The sequence below is a fragment of the Babylonia areolata genome, chromosome 11 (genome assembly GCF_041734735.1).
Source record: "Babylonia areolata isolate BAREFJ2019XMU chromosome 11, ASM4173473v1, whole genome shotgun sequence".
Taxonomy (NCBI): Eukaryota; Metazoa; Mollusca; class Gastropoda; order Neogastropoda; family Buccinidae; genus Babylonia; species Babylonia areolata.
Window position 1 is genome coordinate 7,847,788 of NC_134886.1, and position 21,286 is coordinate 7,869,073.

Sequence of the window (21,286 nt, forward strand, 5' to 3'; positions counted from 1 at the left end):
ACCAAATTAGGCATAAAAATAGGAAAAATTCAGTTCTTTCCAGTCATCTTGTTTAAAACAATATTACACCTCTGGGATGGGCACAAAAAAATGTTAAAAAGCCAAATAATATGCAAACTGCATTTACTGGGTTTTTTTGTTTTTTTTAAATTTTTTTTTTATTCTCTAAACTTGGCACTTTGATCTGCTATTCTGACACAACAACAAGAGCAGTCATTTTTATCATTTTTTGTTCAAACAGGAGCTTCTTTTGCTAAGCATGGAAGTTATATTTATTTTGCAAACATTTTGGTGCAGTTAGTAAAAAAGGGAAATTAATCTGTAATTAATGCTAGGGGACTTAATTTGCTTTAAGCTGATCTTTCTCATCTTACATAAAAACAACAACAACAACAACAACAACAACACACACACACACACACACACACACACACACGCATAGCTACAGAGACTGACAGACACACGCACACACCATCAACCACATCACCATCGTTTTACATGAAAGACTCATGAAAAAAGTATAATTAAATGCATTATTCACTGCATTATTATTATTATTATTATTATTATTCTAACCCAAAGTCCAGACCCATGTGAAAAGAAAAGAAAAGAAAAAAAAAAATCCACCAACAATAATCATAACCCATTTGATGAAACCGCCAAACAAGAATTCCACCCATTCCCAGACGGTAACCCGATAGTGGCCCATCAGTCATGAGGGAATCCTAACAGCGGATGAATCAATAGGGCTAGGGATGATGGAGGGGAGAAAACTGTGCAGAATATTATTGGACGTCATCGGGAGGGGGCGGGGGCTGGGGGGAGGGGATGGGTGGGGGTGGGGGGTAATCCAGGGACATCTGTCTTTCTCCAGTCTACGTTATTACTGTGGGGGGCACTTAGGGCAGTGAGTGAGTGTTGGGTGGGGGCATGGGGGGGTGGGGGTTAGAGGTTGGTGGTGATGGGGTGGGGGTGTGGGCGGTTGGGGGTGATGATTCATTCTTTTTGTTTTGTGTTCTTGTAAGTTTTTGGTTTTTTTTCTGGTTGATATTTAGGCTGCACTTCAATATACTTAAATGTGTATTTATGTGATTATGTTGCTTGAGTGTGGGTGAGTGTTTGCGTGTGTGTGTGTGTGTGTGTGTGTGTGTGTATGTGTGTGTGTGTGCATATGTGTATATGTGTTCAATAGATGTGGTGTTGAGTGTATCAATCAATCTGTAGGCTCTACACCTCCTTGAAACTGAAGCATAATTTTGATGATGAAATATCTCCATTAATGCAGATGGGCATGGGTTTGAAACTGAAACATCGTGTTCATTATGAAACATTTGCATTATTGCAGTTTGACATGAGTTGCAGTTAGAAACTGATTTCCGTGCACATGCATATGAAGAATCTGTGGACCATCATACCCCCATCCCAGATGCTTAGCTGCTTCCGGGAAAAGGGAAAGTGAAAGTGAAAGTTGAAGTGTTTTCTGTGTGTGTCTTGCAGGGCAACCTTTCCAATTCCAATCTGTCGCTGAGCAGTGATGGTGTGGAATCTGATGACTCCTCCAAGCCACGACTGAGAGGTCAGATCCGTACATTAGTTTTGTCTGTGTCATGTCTGTGTTCTTCTCTAGACAACTGGCTGCTGTTTCTCTCAAAGAAAAAAATGTACATTAGTTTTGTCTGTGTCATGTCTGTGTTCCCCTTTAGACAGCTGGCTGCAGTTTCTCTCTAAGAGGTCAGATCCGTACATTAGTGTTGTCTGTGTCATGTCTGTGTACCCCTTTAGACAGCTGGCTGCTGTTTCTCTTGAAGAGGTCAGATCCGTACATTAGTTATGTCTGTGTCATATCTGTGTTCTTCTTTAGACAGCTGGCTGCAGTTTCTCTCTAAGAGGTCAGATCTGTATGTTAGTTTTGTCTGTGTCTTGTTTGTGTTCCCGTTTAGACAGCTGGCTCCTGTTTCTCTCAAAGAGGTCCGATCTGTACATTAGTTTTGTCTGTGTCATGTCTGTGTTCCTCTTTACACAGCTGGCTGCTGTTTCTGTCTAAGAGGTCACATCTGTCCATTAGTTTTGTCTGTGTCATGTCTGTGTTCTTCTCTAAACAACTGGCTGCTGTTTCTCTCAAAGAAAAAAATGTACATTAGTTTTGTCTGTGTCATGTCTGTGTTCCCCTTTAGACAGCTGGCTGCAGTTTCTCTCTAAGAGGTCAGATCTGTACATTAGTTTTGTCTGTGTCATGTCTGTGTTCCCCTTTACACAGCTGGCTGCTGTTTCTCTCGAAGAGGTCAGATCCGTACATTAGTTTTGTCTGTGTCTTGTTTGTGTTCCCGTTTAGACAGCTGACTGCTGTTTCTCTCTAAGAGGTCAGATCCGTACATTAGTTTTGTCTGTGTCTTGTCTGTGTTCCCGTTTAGACAGCTGGCTCCTGTTTCTCTCGAAGAGGTCAGATCCGTATGTTAGTTTTGTCTGTGTCTTGTCTGTGTTCTCTTTAGACAACTGGCTGCAGTTTCTCTCTAAGAGGTCAGATCTGTACATTAGTTTTGTCTGTGTCATATCTGTGTTCTTCTTTAGACAGCTGGCTGCAGTTTCTCTCTAAGAGGTCAGATCCGTATGTTAGTTTTGTCTGTGTCTTGTCTGTGTTCCCGTTTAGACAGCTGGCTCCTGTTTCTCTCGAAGAGGTCCGATCTGTACATTAGTTTTGTCTGTGTCATGTCTGTGTTCCCCTTTACACAGCTGGCTGCTGTTTCTGTCTAAGAGGTCAGATCTGTACATTAGTTTTGTCTGTGTCATGTCTGTGTTCTTCTCTAGACAACTGGCTGCTGTTTCTCTCAAAGAAAAAAATGTACATTAGTTTTGTCTGTGTCATGTCTGTGTTCCCCTTTACACAGCTGGCTGCTGTTTCTGTCTAAGAGGTCAGATCCGTACATTAGTTTTGTCTGTGTCATGTCTGTGTTCCCCTTTACACAGCTGGTTGCTGTTTCTGTCTAAGAGGTCACATCTGTACATTAGTTTTGTCTGTGTCATGTCTGTGTTCTTCTCTAGACAACTGGCTGCTGTTTCTCTCAAAGAAAAAAATGCACATTAGTTTTGTCTGTGTCATGTCTGTGTTCCCCTTTAGACAGCTGACTGCTGTTTCTCTCGAAGAGGTCAGATCCGTACATTAGTTATGTCTGTGTCATATCTGTGTTCTTCTTTAGACAGCTGGCTGCAGTTTCTCTCTAAGAGGTCAGATCCGTACATTAGTGTTGTCTGTGTCATGTCTGTGTTCCCCTTTACACAGCTGTCTGCTGTTTCTCTCGAAGAGGTCCGATCTGTACATTAGTTTTGTCTGTGTCATGTCTGTGTTCCCCTTTAGACAGCTGGCTGCTGTTCCTCTCTAAGAGGTCAGATCTGTATGTTAGTTTTGTCTGTGTCATGTCTGTGTTCCCCTTTAGACAGCTGGCTGCTGTTCCTCTCTAAAAGGTCAGATCTGTACATTAGTTTTGTCTGTGTCATGTCTGTGTTCTTCTTTAGACAGCTGTCTGCTGTTTCCCTCGAAGAGGTCAGATCTGTACATTAGTTTTGTCTGTACCGTGGCTGTGTTTGCCTTTAAACAGTTGGCTTATATTTCTATCCTTTAAACTTTTTTTTTCAATACATTTTTTTTGTGTGTGTGTTCTTATTTCTGATGCTTGGCTCATGACTGATTGGTTTTGTTTTGAGATGCGTGTATGCGTATGTGTGCATGGGTACATGAGTGTGCATGTGTCTCTGTACACATGTACCTGTACATCTAGTCTCCTGTATAAATGGACTATTGTTTTAAATTTGAATTTTTTTTTCTTAATGAAGTTGTTGAGAAAAATGTATAGAAAATGAATTTAAATGAAATAAAAGTATCCCTCCCCATTTTTTTGTTTGTTTTGTTTTGTTTTCCAGCCAACAAAGTGATGCGAATGGGCTCCTTCGCGTACCGAGCAACTCAATTTTTCGAGAACCTTGGAAAGAAATCCACCTCCAAGCGCAAAACCACCAGCCTCACCTCACCGACTGACATGCCGGAGATTAACCTTCGGGACGGCATTCAGGAGGAGTCATCCATTTCCTCCGTCAGTACAGGGGGCGCTGCTGTGTCCCCGTCGTCGGAGGCAACGTCGCCCGTGTTCGAGGACAGTTTCCGCAACTCCTCCACGTTTTCCTCCCCATCGTCATTGGAATTACCCCCCTTGCCTCCAACCCCGCCTCCCTCGATTCCTGTTAATATCAAGCATCAAGGTGAGAGGTGGTTTTTTTTTGTTGTTGTTGCTTTTTTTTATGTGTATGTGTGTGTGTTGTGATTGGGTATTATCATGTCAGGGCTTTTGATTGGGGATATTATAGTTTCTGTTTGTAGTTGAAAAATGTACTTTGTTAGCTTATATGCTTGTTCAGTTTTACATTTGAAGACTGCAGTATTTTGGGCTAGTTTGTTTTTGTTTTATGTTTTGTTGTTGTTGTTTTTTCTTGTTTTTGTGAAAGTAAATGAAGGACAGTAAATATTCAATGAATGGTTGAGTTAATGAGTGAGTGTGTATGTGTATTTGTGTGTGTGCATGTGTTTTATTGATTATAAGTGTGTATGCTAATGATTTACGATGCATATAGATGCATTAATTCAGTGAAATTTGTTCTCAGGAACAGTTTATATACACACAGAAAGTTAACATTATAGTCAACTATTTGTCTTCCATTGTAGTCTCTGTTGAAAAGGATTAAGTGTACCGTTGGTCAGAGTTTGAATTCTGTTGTTGTTGCAAAGAAAAAGGTACCAAAAAAATATCTGCCATGTGTACATTTCTGTAGAATTCATTCCAGTTCTACGAGTTGTGTAATGTGCGATCTGTCTTTGCTTTTTTTATTTCTTTCATCCAAAGGATTCCTCAGGAAGCTTAGATGGAAGCGAAGAAAGAAATTCTCAGTCAAGAATCAGTGTTCTGTGTCTGGTGAATTTTGCTGGTTTGGCAGTGTGTCATCACCACTGCCTTTTTTTTTCCATTTTAGCCATAGTTCTCATTTTTTTTCTTTCTTTCTTTTTTTTTTTTTTTTTTTTTTTTTTTTTTTTTTTACTGACAAATTGTTTTGATTTGAGAAAAAGACAATATTGATTTCTACTCTCCCGCCCCACCTACTTTTAATACATGGTATTAAGGTTTTTGCTACCCTTCTTCCTCTTTTTTTTCAAAGGCTTTCTTAGGGTGATTGTATTGGGAATACTGGAATATTTTGAGGGGGAATCGTTATGTATCTTTTGATACTAACAAGCTACTTTGTATTGTTTATTATATACATTTTCCTAACAAATGTGTTTATTGTTTACTAAATATATATATATATTTTTTTTATTCATTATTTATGTATTTATTTATTTATTTGATCTCATATAAGTAAATCATGCAGTAATGATCAGTATATTCACATTGTTTTGTTGTTTCTTTTTGGAGAGAGAGAGAGAGATTTGATTTGATTTGATTTGATTTCATTGTCTTTCTTGATTTCTTTTTTCTTTTCTTTTTTTTGTGGTCACAGCAGATTTCGGCGAATAAGAACTGGTCTGTCATCACATAGAAAGTGTCCCACTCTTTTTTTTTGCAGTGCTTCCCAATTGTTGTTGTTGTTTGTTGTTGTGCATTTTGACTGACTGTGTGTTGCATATTATTTGTTTTATTTCTTTCTACTCATTTCGGTTTCTTGGTCCTGAAGTTTCGTTCAATTCAGAAACATTGCCATGGGTTATTTCACATGACCAAACCGGTATGCTTCATTGAATGACATAGTTTGTTAATTGTCTCATCCAAATGACTCCCAACACCCAGACAATGTCTGGAAAGAAAATGTGGAAATTTTATCCGTTGCAGAGTGATCAGTCCCAAGGTTTTGGCTTCCCTGATTTGCTTTTTGTTTGGAAGTCATCATCCTGTTCATGAACTGATAGAACAAAAAAAAGAAAAAAAAAGTTGTATTCCGTGCTTGGGGTGAGTCCTGTCAATGTCATCAGTGTCGGCAGGTTCATGGGGGGGCTGTTGTTTGAGGGACGTGGTGGCGGTCTCTGCTCTGGGAGGGACGCACACTCAGTCTGGCTCCGCGACTAAGCCATTATTGTCGTTGGTAGGGGGCTTAGTAGGTGGTGTCCTATGTACGTTAAAACAGAACAGGCACCACTGAACACCACCGAAGTGACTCAGCAGCAGTGCAGGGTCTCCTCTGGTGTGTGACCTCCTGGCGACCTAACATCAATGGTTCCCTGTGGACCGCCGACGCTGGAACTGTGACGGACGAACCCGGGTGTAGCCGTGTATGGGGGAATCTAAATGAACGGTGTGGGAGTAATGCCACTGAAACTGCAGATGATGGGGCAGCAAAAACAAACAAAAAACAAAACAAAAAAAGTTGTATTTCCTTATAACAATATTCCTTTTTAATATAATTTTATTTCAGCTGCATGTATGGATTATTGGTTGACAGTTTATTCAATCACTAATGCATATTTTTTTTATTGGATACAGAGGAAAGTGTTTCCTTTGCTTTTTGTTTTGTTTTTTTTGTTTTTGATTTTTTGTTTGTGCGTTTCATTTGTTTAAATTGTTATGGGTTGTGTTGATAATTCTGGTTTTATTTTCTTTTATGATATATTTTTACTAAAAAAAAAAAAAAGTTTTGTATTCTGTTTCATTATGTGTTTTTCATTCTGTTTCCTTTGATTTGTTTTGTGCATGTTCTGGTTTGTTGTTGTTGTTTTTTTTATCTTGAATTCCAAGTTTATGGTTTGATTTTACTAAATCAGTAAAATGCTTAGTGTGAGTTTTTCAAATGATATGATTGTTTGTTTTGTTTTTTTTCTTTAAACCGTTTATTGAAAAACAGTATGATCATTTCAGTTTTTGAAAACCATGTAATAAAACTGGTTGTTGTTGTTGTTTTTTGGGTTTTTTTTTTCTATACAACTTTCTTCTTGATTAAAGAAGAGTTTTCTGATATTACAGTCAGCTGTGGGCTTGGTTTCAGTATGGTGCTTGGGGGGGTTTAAGTTGTATTATTTGTCAGATGAGAGTGTAAACCCAGAATTCATACTTGCAGTTATAGTGAAAGATGACAACACTTAATATATGCAATTTATACAAAGAAAGGAACATTCCTCAGCAAGAGAAAACATTACAAGAAGAATAATGGCAGTAATGGTGACAAACGATAAAACAGGTCATGTTTCAGATCCCACAAAGTACACCCATTTTGGTCTGAATTACTTGTCTGTCAGTTATACTTGTTTGTTTATTTCAAAGACAGCATTGATAGTCAGCATTTATATATGTTCTGCAAGGTGACAACCCCAGTAGAGATATGCCTTCCAATGGGGAAACACAGTATTGTTTATTTCTTTTTTTTTATAATGATTTTTTTTTTTTAAAGAATATAATATAGCTTTGGTAATTTTTTTTTAAAGTTGAGTTTGACAACCTATTAGCTCGGACCCAAAAGATCATGTTCTTCAGGGCTTGGGTCTTGGAACAGTGTCCGAATAAATTTCTTACGGTGACGATTCAGTAACAAGCATCACCATGTTTCCGGCATCTCATACAGTCGCTGTCTTTCCTTCCCCACCCCCCACACCCCCAACACCTCCCCCTTCCCCCCCCATCCCCCTTCTTGCAGGTTACCTGAACATCTTCAGCAGCTTCAACAAGCGGCGGTGGGGCCAGCGGTGGTGCCTGGTGCGGGAGAACATGTTTGAGTGCTACCGCACCCAGACCTCGCAGCCCTGCGAGCTGAACTTCCTGCTGAAGACGTGCGTGCTGCGGCAGGCGCTGGCCGAGACCGGCAGCCCCCTGGCCCTCATGCTGCTGGAGAGCAACAAGGAGAAGATAACTGTGGAGGTGAGAGGGTAGTCTCCCTTTGCCCTGTGTGTGTGTGTGTGTGTGTGTGTGTGTGTGTGTGTGCATAGCATCGAACCCAGTAGTACTCAGTACCTATTCAGCTCAGTGGTGCAGAGTGGAGGAAGGTGGTAAGAGTGGTTAAGCTTTCTTCTTTCTCTTTCTTGTTTTATTTTCATTTCAGAGGTGTAACAACGGGGTTAAGCAAACACATCCACTCCCCTCATTCTGGATACTGCTTAACTCACTCAGTACGGCCAGTCCTCTCTTCTCCTCTACACAGACCCCTCGGATGTCCAGTGGGTGTGTGAATGACCCAACCTTTAGCTTCCGTCGTCAGAATTGTGGTATTCTTTGTCAACATTCACCTCTTCAGTATAAGAGCCTTCCGCTTGCAATATTTTGATGATGGTAATTGGGGTGAAACGCTGTTAACGTCGTCTCTTTCGCCGTTCGTATGGAGAGAGTTAAGAGAAAACATGCATATGGTAACAGACGTTGATACACAATTTAAGGTGCGGGGGATGTGGGGGGGGGGGAGGTGCGGGAGGGAGGGGGGGGGAATAGGAACGGGGTGCGAATGCGCTCTGCTTTGTTTTATGTGTGTGTTTCTTCTTCTTATTCTGAATACAGAAGCAGTCAACAAACAACTTCCCAAAGCAAGTGAGCAAACAACCAATCAGTCAAGCATGCATTAACACACACACACACACACACACACACAAATACGGACCCCACACCCCCCACACCCACACACACAAAGCACTACCAAGACAAAAAGACAACTAATCAACTTACTCCCTGTTGGTCATCAGCCCCCGTTGAAGGTAAAGCTGAGTCAAACACACACACACCGTAAAAAACAACAACAAGAACAACAAAAAAACCACCCAAATACACACTCATACACACACTCACAGAGACAAAAAAAAAAAAAAAAGAACACACACACACACAAACACACACACACACACACACACACACACACCGTAAAAAACAACAACAAAAACAACAAAAAAAAACACCCAAATACACACTCATACACACACTCACAGAGACAAAAACACACACACACACACACACACACACACACACACACAAAAATAAAACCCACCCACCAACCCACACCCACTGACACACACACACAGCACCGCCATCGTATCGCGTCAAACTAATCCCTTTACCCCGTGTCGATTCCCACAGCCCCCATCAAAGGAAGAGCTAAGCCAGTGGCTGCGAGTGCTGATGGTGGAGACGGGCACGGAGTCTGTCCCCGCAGGGGCTGGAGGAGTTCTTTGTGGAGGTGGATGACAACCAGGTGGACGACTTCACCGCCACGCTGGAGGCAGAGTACTCCGACATCGTCGGCGCCTCCGTCCTGAAGAGCTGGGTGAGGATGGAGGAAGAGGAAGAGATTTTTGTTTTGTCAGATGGACGCAGTAGCCAAGTGGTTAAAGTGTTGGATTTTCAATCTGAGGGTTCCAGGTTCGAATCTCGGTAACGACGCCTGGTGGGTAAAGGGTGGAGATTTTCCCAATCTCCCAGGTCAACGCACAGACCTGCTTGTGCCTGAACCCTCTTCGTGTGAAAACGCAAGCAGAAGATCAAATACGCACGTTAAAGATCCTGTGATCCATGTCAGCGTTCGATGGGTTACGGAAACAAGAACATAGCCAGCATGCACACCCCTGAAAATGGAGTATGGCTACCCACATGGTGGGGTAAAAACGGTCATACACATAAAAGCCCACTCACGTACGAGTGAACACGGGAGTTACAGCCCATGAACAAAGAAAAAAAGTTTTGTCGCATCTTCAACATCAGTTAATTCTGTGGAAATATTTGAATCAGATTTTTTCTTCTTTTTTTTTTCTATTGCAGATCTTGGAGATGTTATTTTATTTTATTTTATTTTATTTTATTTTATTTCATTTTTATTTGTAGTTTGTTGAAAGATAGAGAGGAGATTTTGTTTTGTCAGATCTTCAACGTCAGTTGATTCTATGGAAATATTTGGATCAGGATTTTTGGTGGGTGTTTGAGGAGGGAGGAGGGGGGGGGGGTTGTTTTGTTGAAAGAGAGAGAAGATATTTTGTTTTGTCAGATCTTCAACGTCATTTGATTCTGTAGAAATATTTGGATCAGATTTTTTTTTTTTTTTTTTTTTTTTTTTTTTTGTTTGTTTTGTTGAGAGAGGGAGAAGAGATTTGCTGATCTTCAAAATCAACTGATACACTGGAAATATTTGAATCAGATTTTTTCTTCTGTTTTCTTTTTTCTGGTTTGTTGAAAGATGGAAAAGAGATTTGCTGATCTTTGAAATCAATTGATTGATTGGAAATATTTGAATCAGATTTTTTAAAATTAATAAATGTTTGCAGTTTGTTGAAAGCAGGGAGGAGAGTGTGTTTGAAAGTATTGAGATATATAGAAATGTGATGTATTTCAAGATGGATAACCAAATCCTCCAAGCCCCAAAAATGGTCATAGGATTGAATGTTCTATTGTTGCCTCCTTATTGCATGTGTGTGTGCGTGCATGTGTGTGTGTGTGTGAGTGTGTACGTGTGTGTGTGTGTGCTTGATTGTGTGAATGTGTTTATATAACAAAAGTGTGTATTAACTTTGACACAATCTGAATGAATTCTGTACCATATATGAATGCATCAAGAATACAATATGTCTGTATGAGCTACACTATGTAGTGTTTCAGGAATACAAAATTCCTCATTAACTCCATGGAAACCGTAACTGAATCTCCACCATGAAACTTAATGGAATACAAAAAAGTCCCTACTAAATTCACCATGATCTTAATGAGCAAATTTTCCTCCTCTCCTGTAAGTGCTGAAGGAATTAAAAAAAAAAAAAAAGAAGTCTGTATTAACTTGACCATAATCTTAACAAATTCTCCACCATGTGGGTGCTGCAGGAATACGAAATTCTGTGTCGATTCATTGCAGGAAGTGGGCGGAGTCCCCATCCTCCCCAGTCAGGACACGACGGCCGACGACACGACCGACAAACCAGACGACCAGGAGTCAGGACCAGAAGGACCAGGAGAACGGCCCTGACGAAGAAGGCAACGACCCGTCAGCCGACAAAGCAGAGTCCCCACGATCGGACAAGTACCTGTACTCCAAGGTGGTGAAGCGCCCCTCCTTTCCCACCATGGAGCACCTGGGTGACGATGCCAAGAGCACAGCGGAGGACACGGAAGCCGCCCAGCAGGATGATGGGAAGATTCCTCGCTTCACGGACAACCTGGCGGTGTACAACTTCAACAAGAACACCACGGACAGCGGCTTCTACAGCGTCAAGGAAACCAACTCCGACAGCGAGAGCGGCTCCGATGTCAAAACGGACAGCGTGTCTCCCACACAGGACAGTCCCCTCTCCGCCTCACAGGAGGAGGTGGCTGTGGCCGTGTGCAGTACTCCTGCCAAGGACATCTCTGACAGCGCAGAGATCAGAGCCAAGGAGATCTCTGATGGTGCAGAGACCAGAGGCAAGGAGATCTCCAACGGTGCAGAGACCAGAGCCAAAGAGATCTCAGAGACCAGGGGGAAAGCGCAGACTGTGGAAGAGGAAGAAGAGGAGGAAAATGCTTTGGAAAAGACAATGACATCGGAAGATTTCAAAGACGATTTGAACAGTGGAAAGTCAGTGGCGTGTGAGGACGTGAAGGACAGTTCTGATGGTGGACAGGACGTCGTGCGCTCAGCAACTTCTGCAGTGACCGTTGAACCTGCCAGGGAGGAGACTAACTGCTGTGAAAACGGTGTGCAAAACGTGAACGCTGACAGAGACTTTTCTGTCCCCGGAGGTAAAGACATGGACAGTGCCAGCGGTGGTGCCGTCACGGCGGACAGCCATGTGCTTTCAGAGAAAACGGACTCGCAGTTAACGAACAGGTGAAGAGGTCCAACAGCGAGACAGCAAACCGAAAAAGAAGAAGAAGAAAGGGAAGACCAAGAAGAACAAACAGAAACCACCAGACCCCGAGCACAGTCCATCCAGGACAAGCTCTGTGGACCATCACAGTGTGAACCCTCATCCAAAATCTCAATCCAACTCAACGCCGGACAATCCAGCAGCATCAGGAATTCCCAGCAGTAGTGCAGACCCGGGAGGTGAAGGGTTGCAGCCTTCAGCACGTAAGGACATAGTGTCAGAAGACAGACAGTCGCACGGTGGTGTGTGCGAACCAACCGTCTCAACCCCGCGCCCGGCAGAGGATGGAGGTAAACCTCACTGTGTACATATCTCTAAGTTCAGTGAGCTGATAGGCAGAGAAACGGAGACTAGACAAGAAGAAAGTCTCAGAGCGAGTGTTAAGAAGGCAGATAGAAGAGACCTGGCAGAGAGGAGCTGTGTCCGTGTCAGTGAAGACAGCGGCCATAGCACTCACAGCAAAGGCCGCGTGGTAGCAGGCGATAACGCCAGTGACAGCGTAGAGAACGAGTTGTTGGACTCGTGGGGGCTGTCCACCATTTTGACGCGGGGATTGGTTTCGGATGATTCCGATTTCGCTGAAGGGGGAGATGACTGCTTGTCATCTCCGAGGGGGGAGGCAAGCGGTGATGAAGTTCACAGGCAGCTCAGTGGTGGTGACCGCCCTTGTTCCAGTTCTGTGAAGACGGTTTCAGGTTGGGGGGGCGGTGCGGGCGGTGTGTCTGGTCTGACTTCGGCGTTGCAGAACGGTGATATTTTTGGATCCTCATCTCCCTGCTGTATTGTTCCTGCACTCTGTGCACTGTGGGCTCTCTAGCAGCTGACCTTGTGCAGTGTATCATTCTAGATTTTCATTTCTCATTGTTCTCTTCATTTTTTTTTTTTTTATGTTTTCTTCCTTCCGTCTTTCCTTCCTTGCCCCTTATTTTGTTCATTTGTTGTTGTTGCACTTGAGCACAAGGCCATATACTCAGTTTTGTTGAAGTACTCCGTAATTTTTAGTTCTATTTTGCCTCAGTTATCTCTTGTCATTAGTAACAAGCTAATTTCCAAATCCTGTCTTTATGTTACATCTTCTACACGACTCAAGTGGAAGGAAATACAGATAAATTGTCCTTTTTTATGTGTAGTAAGTTAGCTTTTACTTTTTTATTTTTGTTAGTTCTATGGTTTCTTTTGTATTTTCCTATCTTACTAAAATGGAATGTATAAGATGTAACTTGTGTAATTGGTTATCAGTAAAAATGTCAGTGGTGTATATGAGGGTTAACGTTATCCTTAACAAAAGAACATAAGTATTGATTATATTCATTAACTCCCTGAAAACAATTCCTGGCGAAGCTGATGTGATTGTAATTACCGTACTAACGCATGAACCTTTCCACAATCAGGCATTCAGTCGTCTGCAACAGCTCTCAGTTCACACCTTGACAGGTGCCAAGGGCGGTGACACTGAAATTGTAAGGTGTCATCTGCATGTCTGTTGTTTTCCGTACAGAAGCAAAGCTACCAATGCTGCCCACCCGAGCCCATAACCCATTTCTCATTTTTTAACCTTAGCTACCTGTGTATACCTGAGCCATTTACTCGCCGTTTGAGGAAAAGATACAGAACAAGATTAATTTGCACTAATTGTCCCCTGTCCATATTCTTATTTTACAAGAACAACAAGCAAAAACAAGCAAAAGAAGAAAGTAGAAATAACAAAAAACAAATAAATAAGAAAAAAAAAGAGAGGAAAACCCCCACCAAGCTGCATTACAGTGGAAACGAACATTCAGCAACAATACAATATGAACAGACAGAAAAAGAAACTCCTACATATACGTTACCGAAGCAAATACCCTCGTAAACATCGATATATGTATACAGGCACGGAGGTCACAACAGACACTTCTTTCTTTGCTCCGGTTAAGCAAAGATCTGCTAACTTACTTTTAATGAGGCTGCATCCTCCCTCTCATTTTTAGCCCCCCTCCCCCTGCACCCCCCCCCCCTCCCCCCCAAACCCCTTCTGTTTTAATAATCAATTTTTTCTCTGGAGTTGTATGGCCTCACAGCTGTAGAAGATGTAGTACAGTGTGCATGAGCTATTCAGCATGCATTGATTCCACCTTGAACTCACTAAAAAAAAACAACTTTTGTATGACTTTTCCCTTAACTGATTTAGGCAGCCATACACTGTTGTCAGGAACTTGCCACTGAGTGTATATGTGTTTCCATACCAACCTGAATGTTGTCATGGGTTACATATTCTTTATGTGCAAGTATGGCCGTCAGCAGGCATAAATACATGAAAGGAGGTAAGATACAGTTGTAGGTCTGTATTCATACTGGCCAGTGAGAACAGAAAAATATCTTCTCTTAACTCACAAGGTGCTTCCAGGAATCGAACCGCATACCTCCTAGACCTGTTGGGCTGAAGAACAATGATTTTTACCACTTGACTTTCTCAGTGTCTGAAATCTATACTTTGACAGCTGATAGTCCTGCAGGTTTTCTGACTTTTGTCCAGGATGTTGGGTGTTAGGATGCCCAGACTCAGTGTTTCTTTCAGGGAGAGAAAAGAAAAAGATAGTGTAACTCTTTATCCTTCAGCTTTGTTCTTCCCTGTTGTACGTGCAGACTGTTGTTTGCATGAAGCATGAAATGAATGTCTTTGTGCATGGAGGCCTGCAAAGAAACCAGTGCTGTATGTTTTGTTCATGCTGTATCACAACTACACTTGTCGAGTTTGACAAACTATTGGCTATCACCTTTCTTAGGAACGGCGCTGTACTTCAACTTAGAACATAAGAAGTCGAAGTATTGTACACGTTTTGTATTACGATTAATTTTTAAACTGTATTTCCTTTCAAACGTGTAATTATAATGCAAGTGTTTTATGTTGAAAATTACCATTTTCTTTTTTTCTCCATAGTGATCTTTTTTTTTTCTTTTATCTTTGTCTTAAAGTAAGCTTTTCCTGATGGATTAGTAGTCATTGTCTGGATAACTAATCATTTCATAAAAATCAGACACTCTCTGTCAAGTGTGTCAAGAACTATCAAAAATGATATCAATAATCGTTTCTGTTTACTAGTACATCACCATAGAATGGAGATAACTTGATAGATATTTTTGAAATTCAGGTAAGTCACCTCCGCCCATGGGGTTTTAGTTCAGTCGAAGCACAGTGCACAGTTAACAACTGAAAGAGAATCCAGTGACTTTGTTTAACATTGGTCTATAACCGCACCCACAGTTTCAGTTGGTTTCTCTTGCCGCACAGTTTGTTCTGGTTCACTGACACACAGTTTGAGTTTGATGATTTGAGGTGACGGCAGTCACTGACCGTCTGTACTGACCACACAGAGTTGATTGGCGCTAACTCAACAGATAACTCAGATTTTGTCGGTGATTAAACAGATTAGTCTTATCAGTATGGTGGAGGAAAGAGGGAGTGGTAATGAAATGTTTTTTTGTGGGTTTTTTTTCAGGTCATTAATGTTGTGAAAATTATAGATTATAATCAAATAACCACAAGATTTAGTGTCATTAAGAAATGAGAAAATTAAGTCTGATACAAAGACAGTGTACAGTTTTCCCTGTTGCGCTCCCTGTGTACTCTGAATCATTTGGAAAACTACTATGACAACTAATTGACACTAGCTGTAAACTTAAGTCTTCACTGTTGCTTGACACAAAGGCGAAATGTCAGGAAATATAGTGGGTTTATTGTTGTTTTTTTTGTTTTTTCTTAAGATACAAGAACAAGGAATATTATCAAATGCTTTTTCAAAATCCACAACAGATTTCCAGTTTTACAGTATCTTATGCCAGACTTATAGTCTTTTCATCTGTGAGAACTATACCATGGAATAAAAATTGTCATACCCAAAGTTTTTACCTTCAGTGAATTAAATCACTTTTGATCTTCATCCTTTTATGAGCACGATGAACCCATTCTGATGAGGTATGTTCAGGAAACACACTAGCCTTCAGTTTTTACTTCTTTTAAAAAAAATTTTTTTTTCTTTCATCCCCGACAGTTAATGAAGTAGATACATAAACAAATAGAGAATACGCATAAGTCCTGTTTTAGTAATGAAAAATGCAGTAAAACAATACCCTATCATGGTTATTTTCTTCAAATCCAACACTTTTGATCTGAAATGTTCATCATTTCTTGAATACTCATCATTATCACTCTTAGTCTGATTAGATCACTATTGTCTCTGTTGAGCATAGGATAGCTCAGACACCATTAATTAATTCATGATCCTTTAAGAGGAACAATGTTCATAATAATGATTATTTATCACTGATCAGTAATTATATGCTATGGTCACCATTCTCATCAAAAAACGAGCATTTTTTCATGAAGTTGCTAAACATAACTATGCAAGAACTGAAAAAAAGATTTTTGAACCTCCTTTTCTTCCTTGCTTTGCAGCAACAGTAGTGTGTGAGCTTCAGTTTTTCAGTTTTTCATTGATCAATGACCTGCTGCTTTTAGACAGAAATCCAACCACAGCTTTGAATGAAATGCTTTTAATTATCAGTGTGTCAGTGTTTATGATTACACTTTACTCCAGCCCTGCTTTTCAAGATCCATTTGTTCTTGCTGCTTTGATTTAATTGACCTGCTTTCCCCTGTCATATTTTGCCCAGTTGTCATATATCCCCCCCCCCCCCCCCCAAAAAAAAAAGCTGTGCTTTTGACTGCTAATACTGTTACCACCAGCATTTAATGAAAGTCATCAGCATTGAAGTAGAAATTAGGAGTAGGCTGGGTTGTTGCTTTAAAATGAATTATAATTTGTGATCCAAGTAGCAGTTTTCACAGCTGGTTTTTGTTAAAGATATAAACTGATACATCATTTGTTGACCCCACTTTCATTTTTAGCTCCATACAGCTTCAGTATTTAGCTCCATGCATATATTATTTGGGTGAAAATCATAGCCGGATTTCCCCTGTATTTGTTGTCCAAGAATCAGATGTTGTTTGGTTGGACATCATAGCAGAATTCTCCCTTTAGTTGGTATCCAAGAATCAGATATCATTTGGTTGGACATCATAGCAGAATTCTCCCTTTAGTTGGTATCCAAGAATCAGATATCATTTGGTTGGACATCATAGCAGAATTCTCCCTTTATTTGGTATCCAAGAATCAGATATCATTTGGTTGGACATCATAGCAGAATTCTCCCTTTATTTGGTATCCAAGAATCAGATATCATTTGGTTGGACATCATAGCAGAATTCTCCCTTTATTTGGTATCCAAGAATCAGATATCATTTGGTTGGACATTATAGAAGAATTTTTTCTTTAGTTGGTATCCAAGAATCAGATATCATTTGGTTGGACATTATAGAAGAATTTTTTCTTTAGTTGGTATCCAAGAATCAGATATCATTTGGTTGGACATTATAGAAGAATTTTTTCTTTAGTTGGTATCCAAGAATCAGATATCATTTGGTTGGACATTATAGAAGAATTTTTCTTTAGTTGGTATCCAAGAATCAGATATTATTTAGTTGGACATTATAGAAGAATTTTTCTTTAGTTGGTATCCAAGAATCAGATATCATTTAGTTGGACATTATAGAAGAATTTTTTCTTTAGTTGGTATCCAAGAATCAGATATTATTTAGTTGGACATCATAGCAGAATTCTCCCTTTATTTGGTATCCAAGAATCAGATATCATTTGGTTGGACATTATAGAAGAATTTTTTCTTTAGTTGGTATCCAAGAATCAGATATCATTTGGTTGGACATTATAGAAGAATTTTTTCTTTAGTTGGTATCCAAGAATCAGATATCATTTGGTTGGACATTATAGAAGAATTTTTTCTTTAGTTGGTATCCAAGAATCAGATATCATTTGGTTGGACATTATAGAAGAATTTTTCTTTAGTTGGTATCCAAGAATCAGATATTATTTAGTTGGACATTATAGAAGAATTTTTCTTTAGTTGGTATCCAAGAATCAGATATTATTTAGTTGGACATTATAGAAGAATTTTTCTTTATTTGGTATCCAAGAATCAGATATCTTTTGGTTGGACATTATAGAAGAATTTTTCTTTAGTTGGTATCCAAGAATCAGATATTATTTAGTTGGACATTATAGAAGAATTTTTCTTTAGTTGGTATCCAAGAATCAGATATTATTTAGTTGGACATTATAGAAGAATTTTTCTTTAGTTGGTATCCAAGAATCAGATATTATTTAGTTGGACATTATAGAAGAATTTTTCTTTAGTTGGTATCCAAGAATCAGATATTATTTACTTGGACATTATAGAAGAATTTTTCTTTAGTTGGTATCCAAGAATCAGATATCATTTGGTTGGACATTATAGAAGAATTTTTCTTTAGTTGGTATCCAAGAATCAGATATTATTTAGTTGGACATTATAGAAGAATTTTTCTTTAGTTGGTATCCAAGAATCAGACATTATTTAGTTGGACGTCATCGTTGAACTTGTCCCTTTCTTTGTTGTCCCAGACTCATGTCCAGTCTTTCATTGAATTAAGAATTTCACACATCTTCCAAACCCTTTGCATGTGGACATCATTCTGCAGTTTCAATGTTCAGGGAGTAGACATGGGTGTAATCAGTTTTTCAGCAGTGGTGAATTCTTGGTTCTGCTTCTCCATGGACTGAGTTTGCAAATGTTCTTTTGGGGCTTTCTCTGTCGTGTACCCCATTATGTTTGAGAAATGGTATCTGTGTGAGACATTCAGTTCAGTGCAAGATATTCATGTAGGTCTATGTTGATGATGCAGAGGTACAGGTTTGTTCTAGAAAGCAAAGCTCATCAGTGACTAAAAACATTTTAAAATAACTTTTTTAATGTATCAGTGTATCACACAATATTTGTGCTTATTTTTTTGTGATAGACTATTGCATTGCAGTTGATTATTTATCAAGCGATAATGCTTGTAGTTAGATATGATCGCCTCAGAACGTTTATCATAAAAGATTTTGATTTCTACAGTAATAAAAAAAATAATTTACTTAGATTCATTTTTGCAGGTTATATGTATGAGATGGTGCACAATTAAGGCATGCAAATACATACTGTATGTATTTGATGGATGTAAATTAATGGTGTAGAACTAGAGATGTAGTTGTCTCTTCATTTTCTTTGCATGACGGTAAGTTGAAAGTAGTAAACATGGAAACTGTTTAGATCTTCAGCTATGGAGAACAATATCCATTCACACTCTTTGTTTTATTTGCATATTTGAGATGATAAACACTGAGCACGTTGAAAAATAGTCATGCTTCTGATGTTTGATTAAACTACTGTTGCTGTAATTTTTTTTATATTTCCTTGGTGATAATTATTTTCAAAATGATCTGTTATATTGTACAAATGGAAACTGTTGAAATGTTTAAACCTGATTTGAAAGCATTGAAAAAGTTATATAATTTTCTAAAAACCTGTTTTTATATGTGGTGGAATTATGTAAGTGAAGTTTGGTAATAAAGAAATATAAAACAAAACTTTACAACAACAACAAAAGAAAAGATTCCTATATGTAGTATTTCTTTGAAAAAATTCTATTATATGTTTAGATTTGTAATGATAGACTGTTTTGTAAAAAATTTTTCTTAAAAATGATATAAAATCATATGCTAAATGGACTTATGATGATATTACAATTTTCTAAATGTGAGAGGTTTGTTTGTTTGATTTACAGATATACAAAATTTTGATTACATTTTTATTTGAGAAGCAGTGATATCACTGATAGTCTTAAGATTAATTCATGTTTTCTAACGGGTAGAAAAATTGTTATTTGAGACAGTGTTCTTCTGCAGCATTTCCTGCTATTTCTCACGCAGTGTTTTTAAACATCTACAAAATTGATATTTTGTCATATTAGTCTTTCTCTGTTGACTTTTAGGACATGTATTTTACTTAATTTTCGAAAGATTTTGTGATGTTTTGAAATAATTATGGCATTGATAGATGAAAAGATACAGAACAAAAAACACAAAAGAAATTAACTGAATTTTGATTTAAACAGCAGATTAGTGTAGCATATATGGATCAGTGTGCAGGCGTTGAAGCCTCTGTAAGACTGAAACAGGAAGTGATGAAACAGGAAGTGATGACGATTGTTTCTGTGACGTTTCCACATGGCAGGTATGGGACTAGTTACCTAACATGCTTGCTGTGTGTCAGTAGCAGGCGAACAGGCCAAGGGACCAGAGGAGGACACGACGATTGTGGAACTAAGGGAGAGAATCGGCAGACTGCGAGAGAAACTGGTGCAGATCAAACGCAAACGGTAGGTTTTTTTTCTGTGTGTGTGTGTGGGTGGGTGTGTTCCTTGAATCATGAGAGGCATTTTTCGGTCATGTATACTTAATTTTGCGACAATTATATTCAGATGCTTTGCTTGTGTAATCACGAATGGTGCAAGTCTTTTTTTTTTTTTTTAATAAATATGCTTGATAATGCTGCACTATGAGTTCTTTTGCTTTTATTTTGCTTTAATTTTTTTTTTTTAGATGGGAGGTGTATTTTTTCTTTGGTTTGGCATTTTTTTTCTTGGCTGATTGGTTTGTTTTGAAATGGTGAATGGTTTTGATTTGTTCAATGGCAGACAGATTTGCTTTTATGATTTGATTTACCAGGCAAGATAAGCATCTGCTGACCAAAAAGGAAAGAAAAGCATAGATATAATGTGTTGCTGCTTGAATGAATTTATACTTTAACACAACATAGTGCTTTGAATGCTGACATTGGAAACCGTGTGCTCAGCAAAACTGACCAGTTAACAACTGAGCAGCTGAAGATACAACAATATTATATGAACTTGTGTATTAATTTCTTTCTAATTAGTCTATTGTTTTGTTTCTTCTTGGTCTGAAATATTTTATTTGTTTGTATTTTTTCCCCCAAGTTTGACAGAGCAAACAGAGATGATGTCGATGGAAACATCTTGAAGTGAAAAACAACAACAAAAAACAAAACAAAGAAAAACTTGTTCACAGAAATCTAACAAAAGCCAGACCCATACCTACCCCCCTTGCCCCCTTCCCACACTCCTCCTCCCCCTCCCCCCTCCCCCTCCTCCCCCCTACACCCCCCAATGATTGCAGGGAGACATGGGACCAGGAGTTTGCCAAGTTCTTCTCTAGGACAGACCCAGGACGAGGGGGGAGCAGTGGGCGGTGATAGGTGTGGGGTGTGCATGACACTGTAGCATGAGTCAGTCAGTTGCCCCTTTTGTAGCTAGCCTCCCTGCCTGAGGTGTTGGGAATCTTGTCGGTGGTGTTGCTACGTTTATATGTCTGTGGTTGTGTGGTTCTTTCCCTCAGCTGTGTCTGACTTTGACCACCAGCACAGCAGATCGAGGAGGCATCTGCTGTCCTGACTATGTATGTGGGCTAGAATTTAATTACAGTGGAGTAGTGTCTTGCCCAAGTCAGGATAGCCGTTGAG

At 39.4% G+C, this 21,286-nt stretch overlaps 1 protein-coding gene across 1 annotated transcript in view; it reads left to right on the forward strand.

The window, feature by feature from the left end:
• The window catches only part of LOC143287130 (uncharacterized), a 90,821-nt gene that overhangs the window by 62,674 nt on the left and 6,861 nt on the right, over positions 1-21,286 (forward strand). The window contains 9 exon segments of the mRNA XM_076595074.1: positions 1,498-1,576; positions 3,916-4,251; positions 7,663-7,883; positions 9,084-9,161; positions 9,199-9,270; positions 9,903-9,910; positions 10,843-11,791; positions 11,793-12,582; positions 20,021-20,126. Of these exon segments, the coding sequence (XP_076451189.1) occupies positions 1,498-1,576; positions 3,916-4,251; positions 7,663-7,883; positions 9,084-9,161; positions 9,199-9,270; positions 9,903-9,910; positions 10,843-11,791; positions 11,793-12,582; positions 20,021-20,126 (2,639 nt within the window).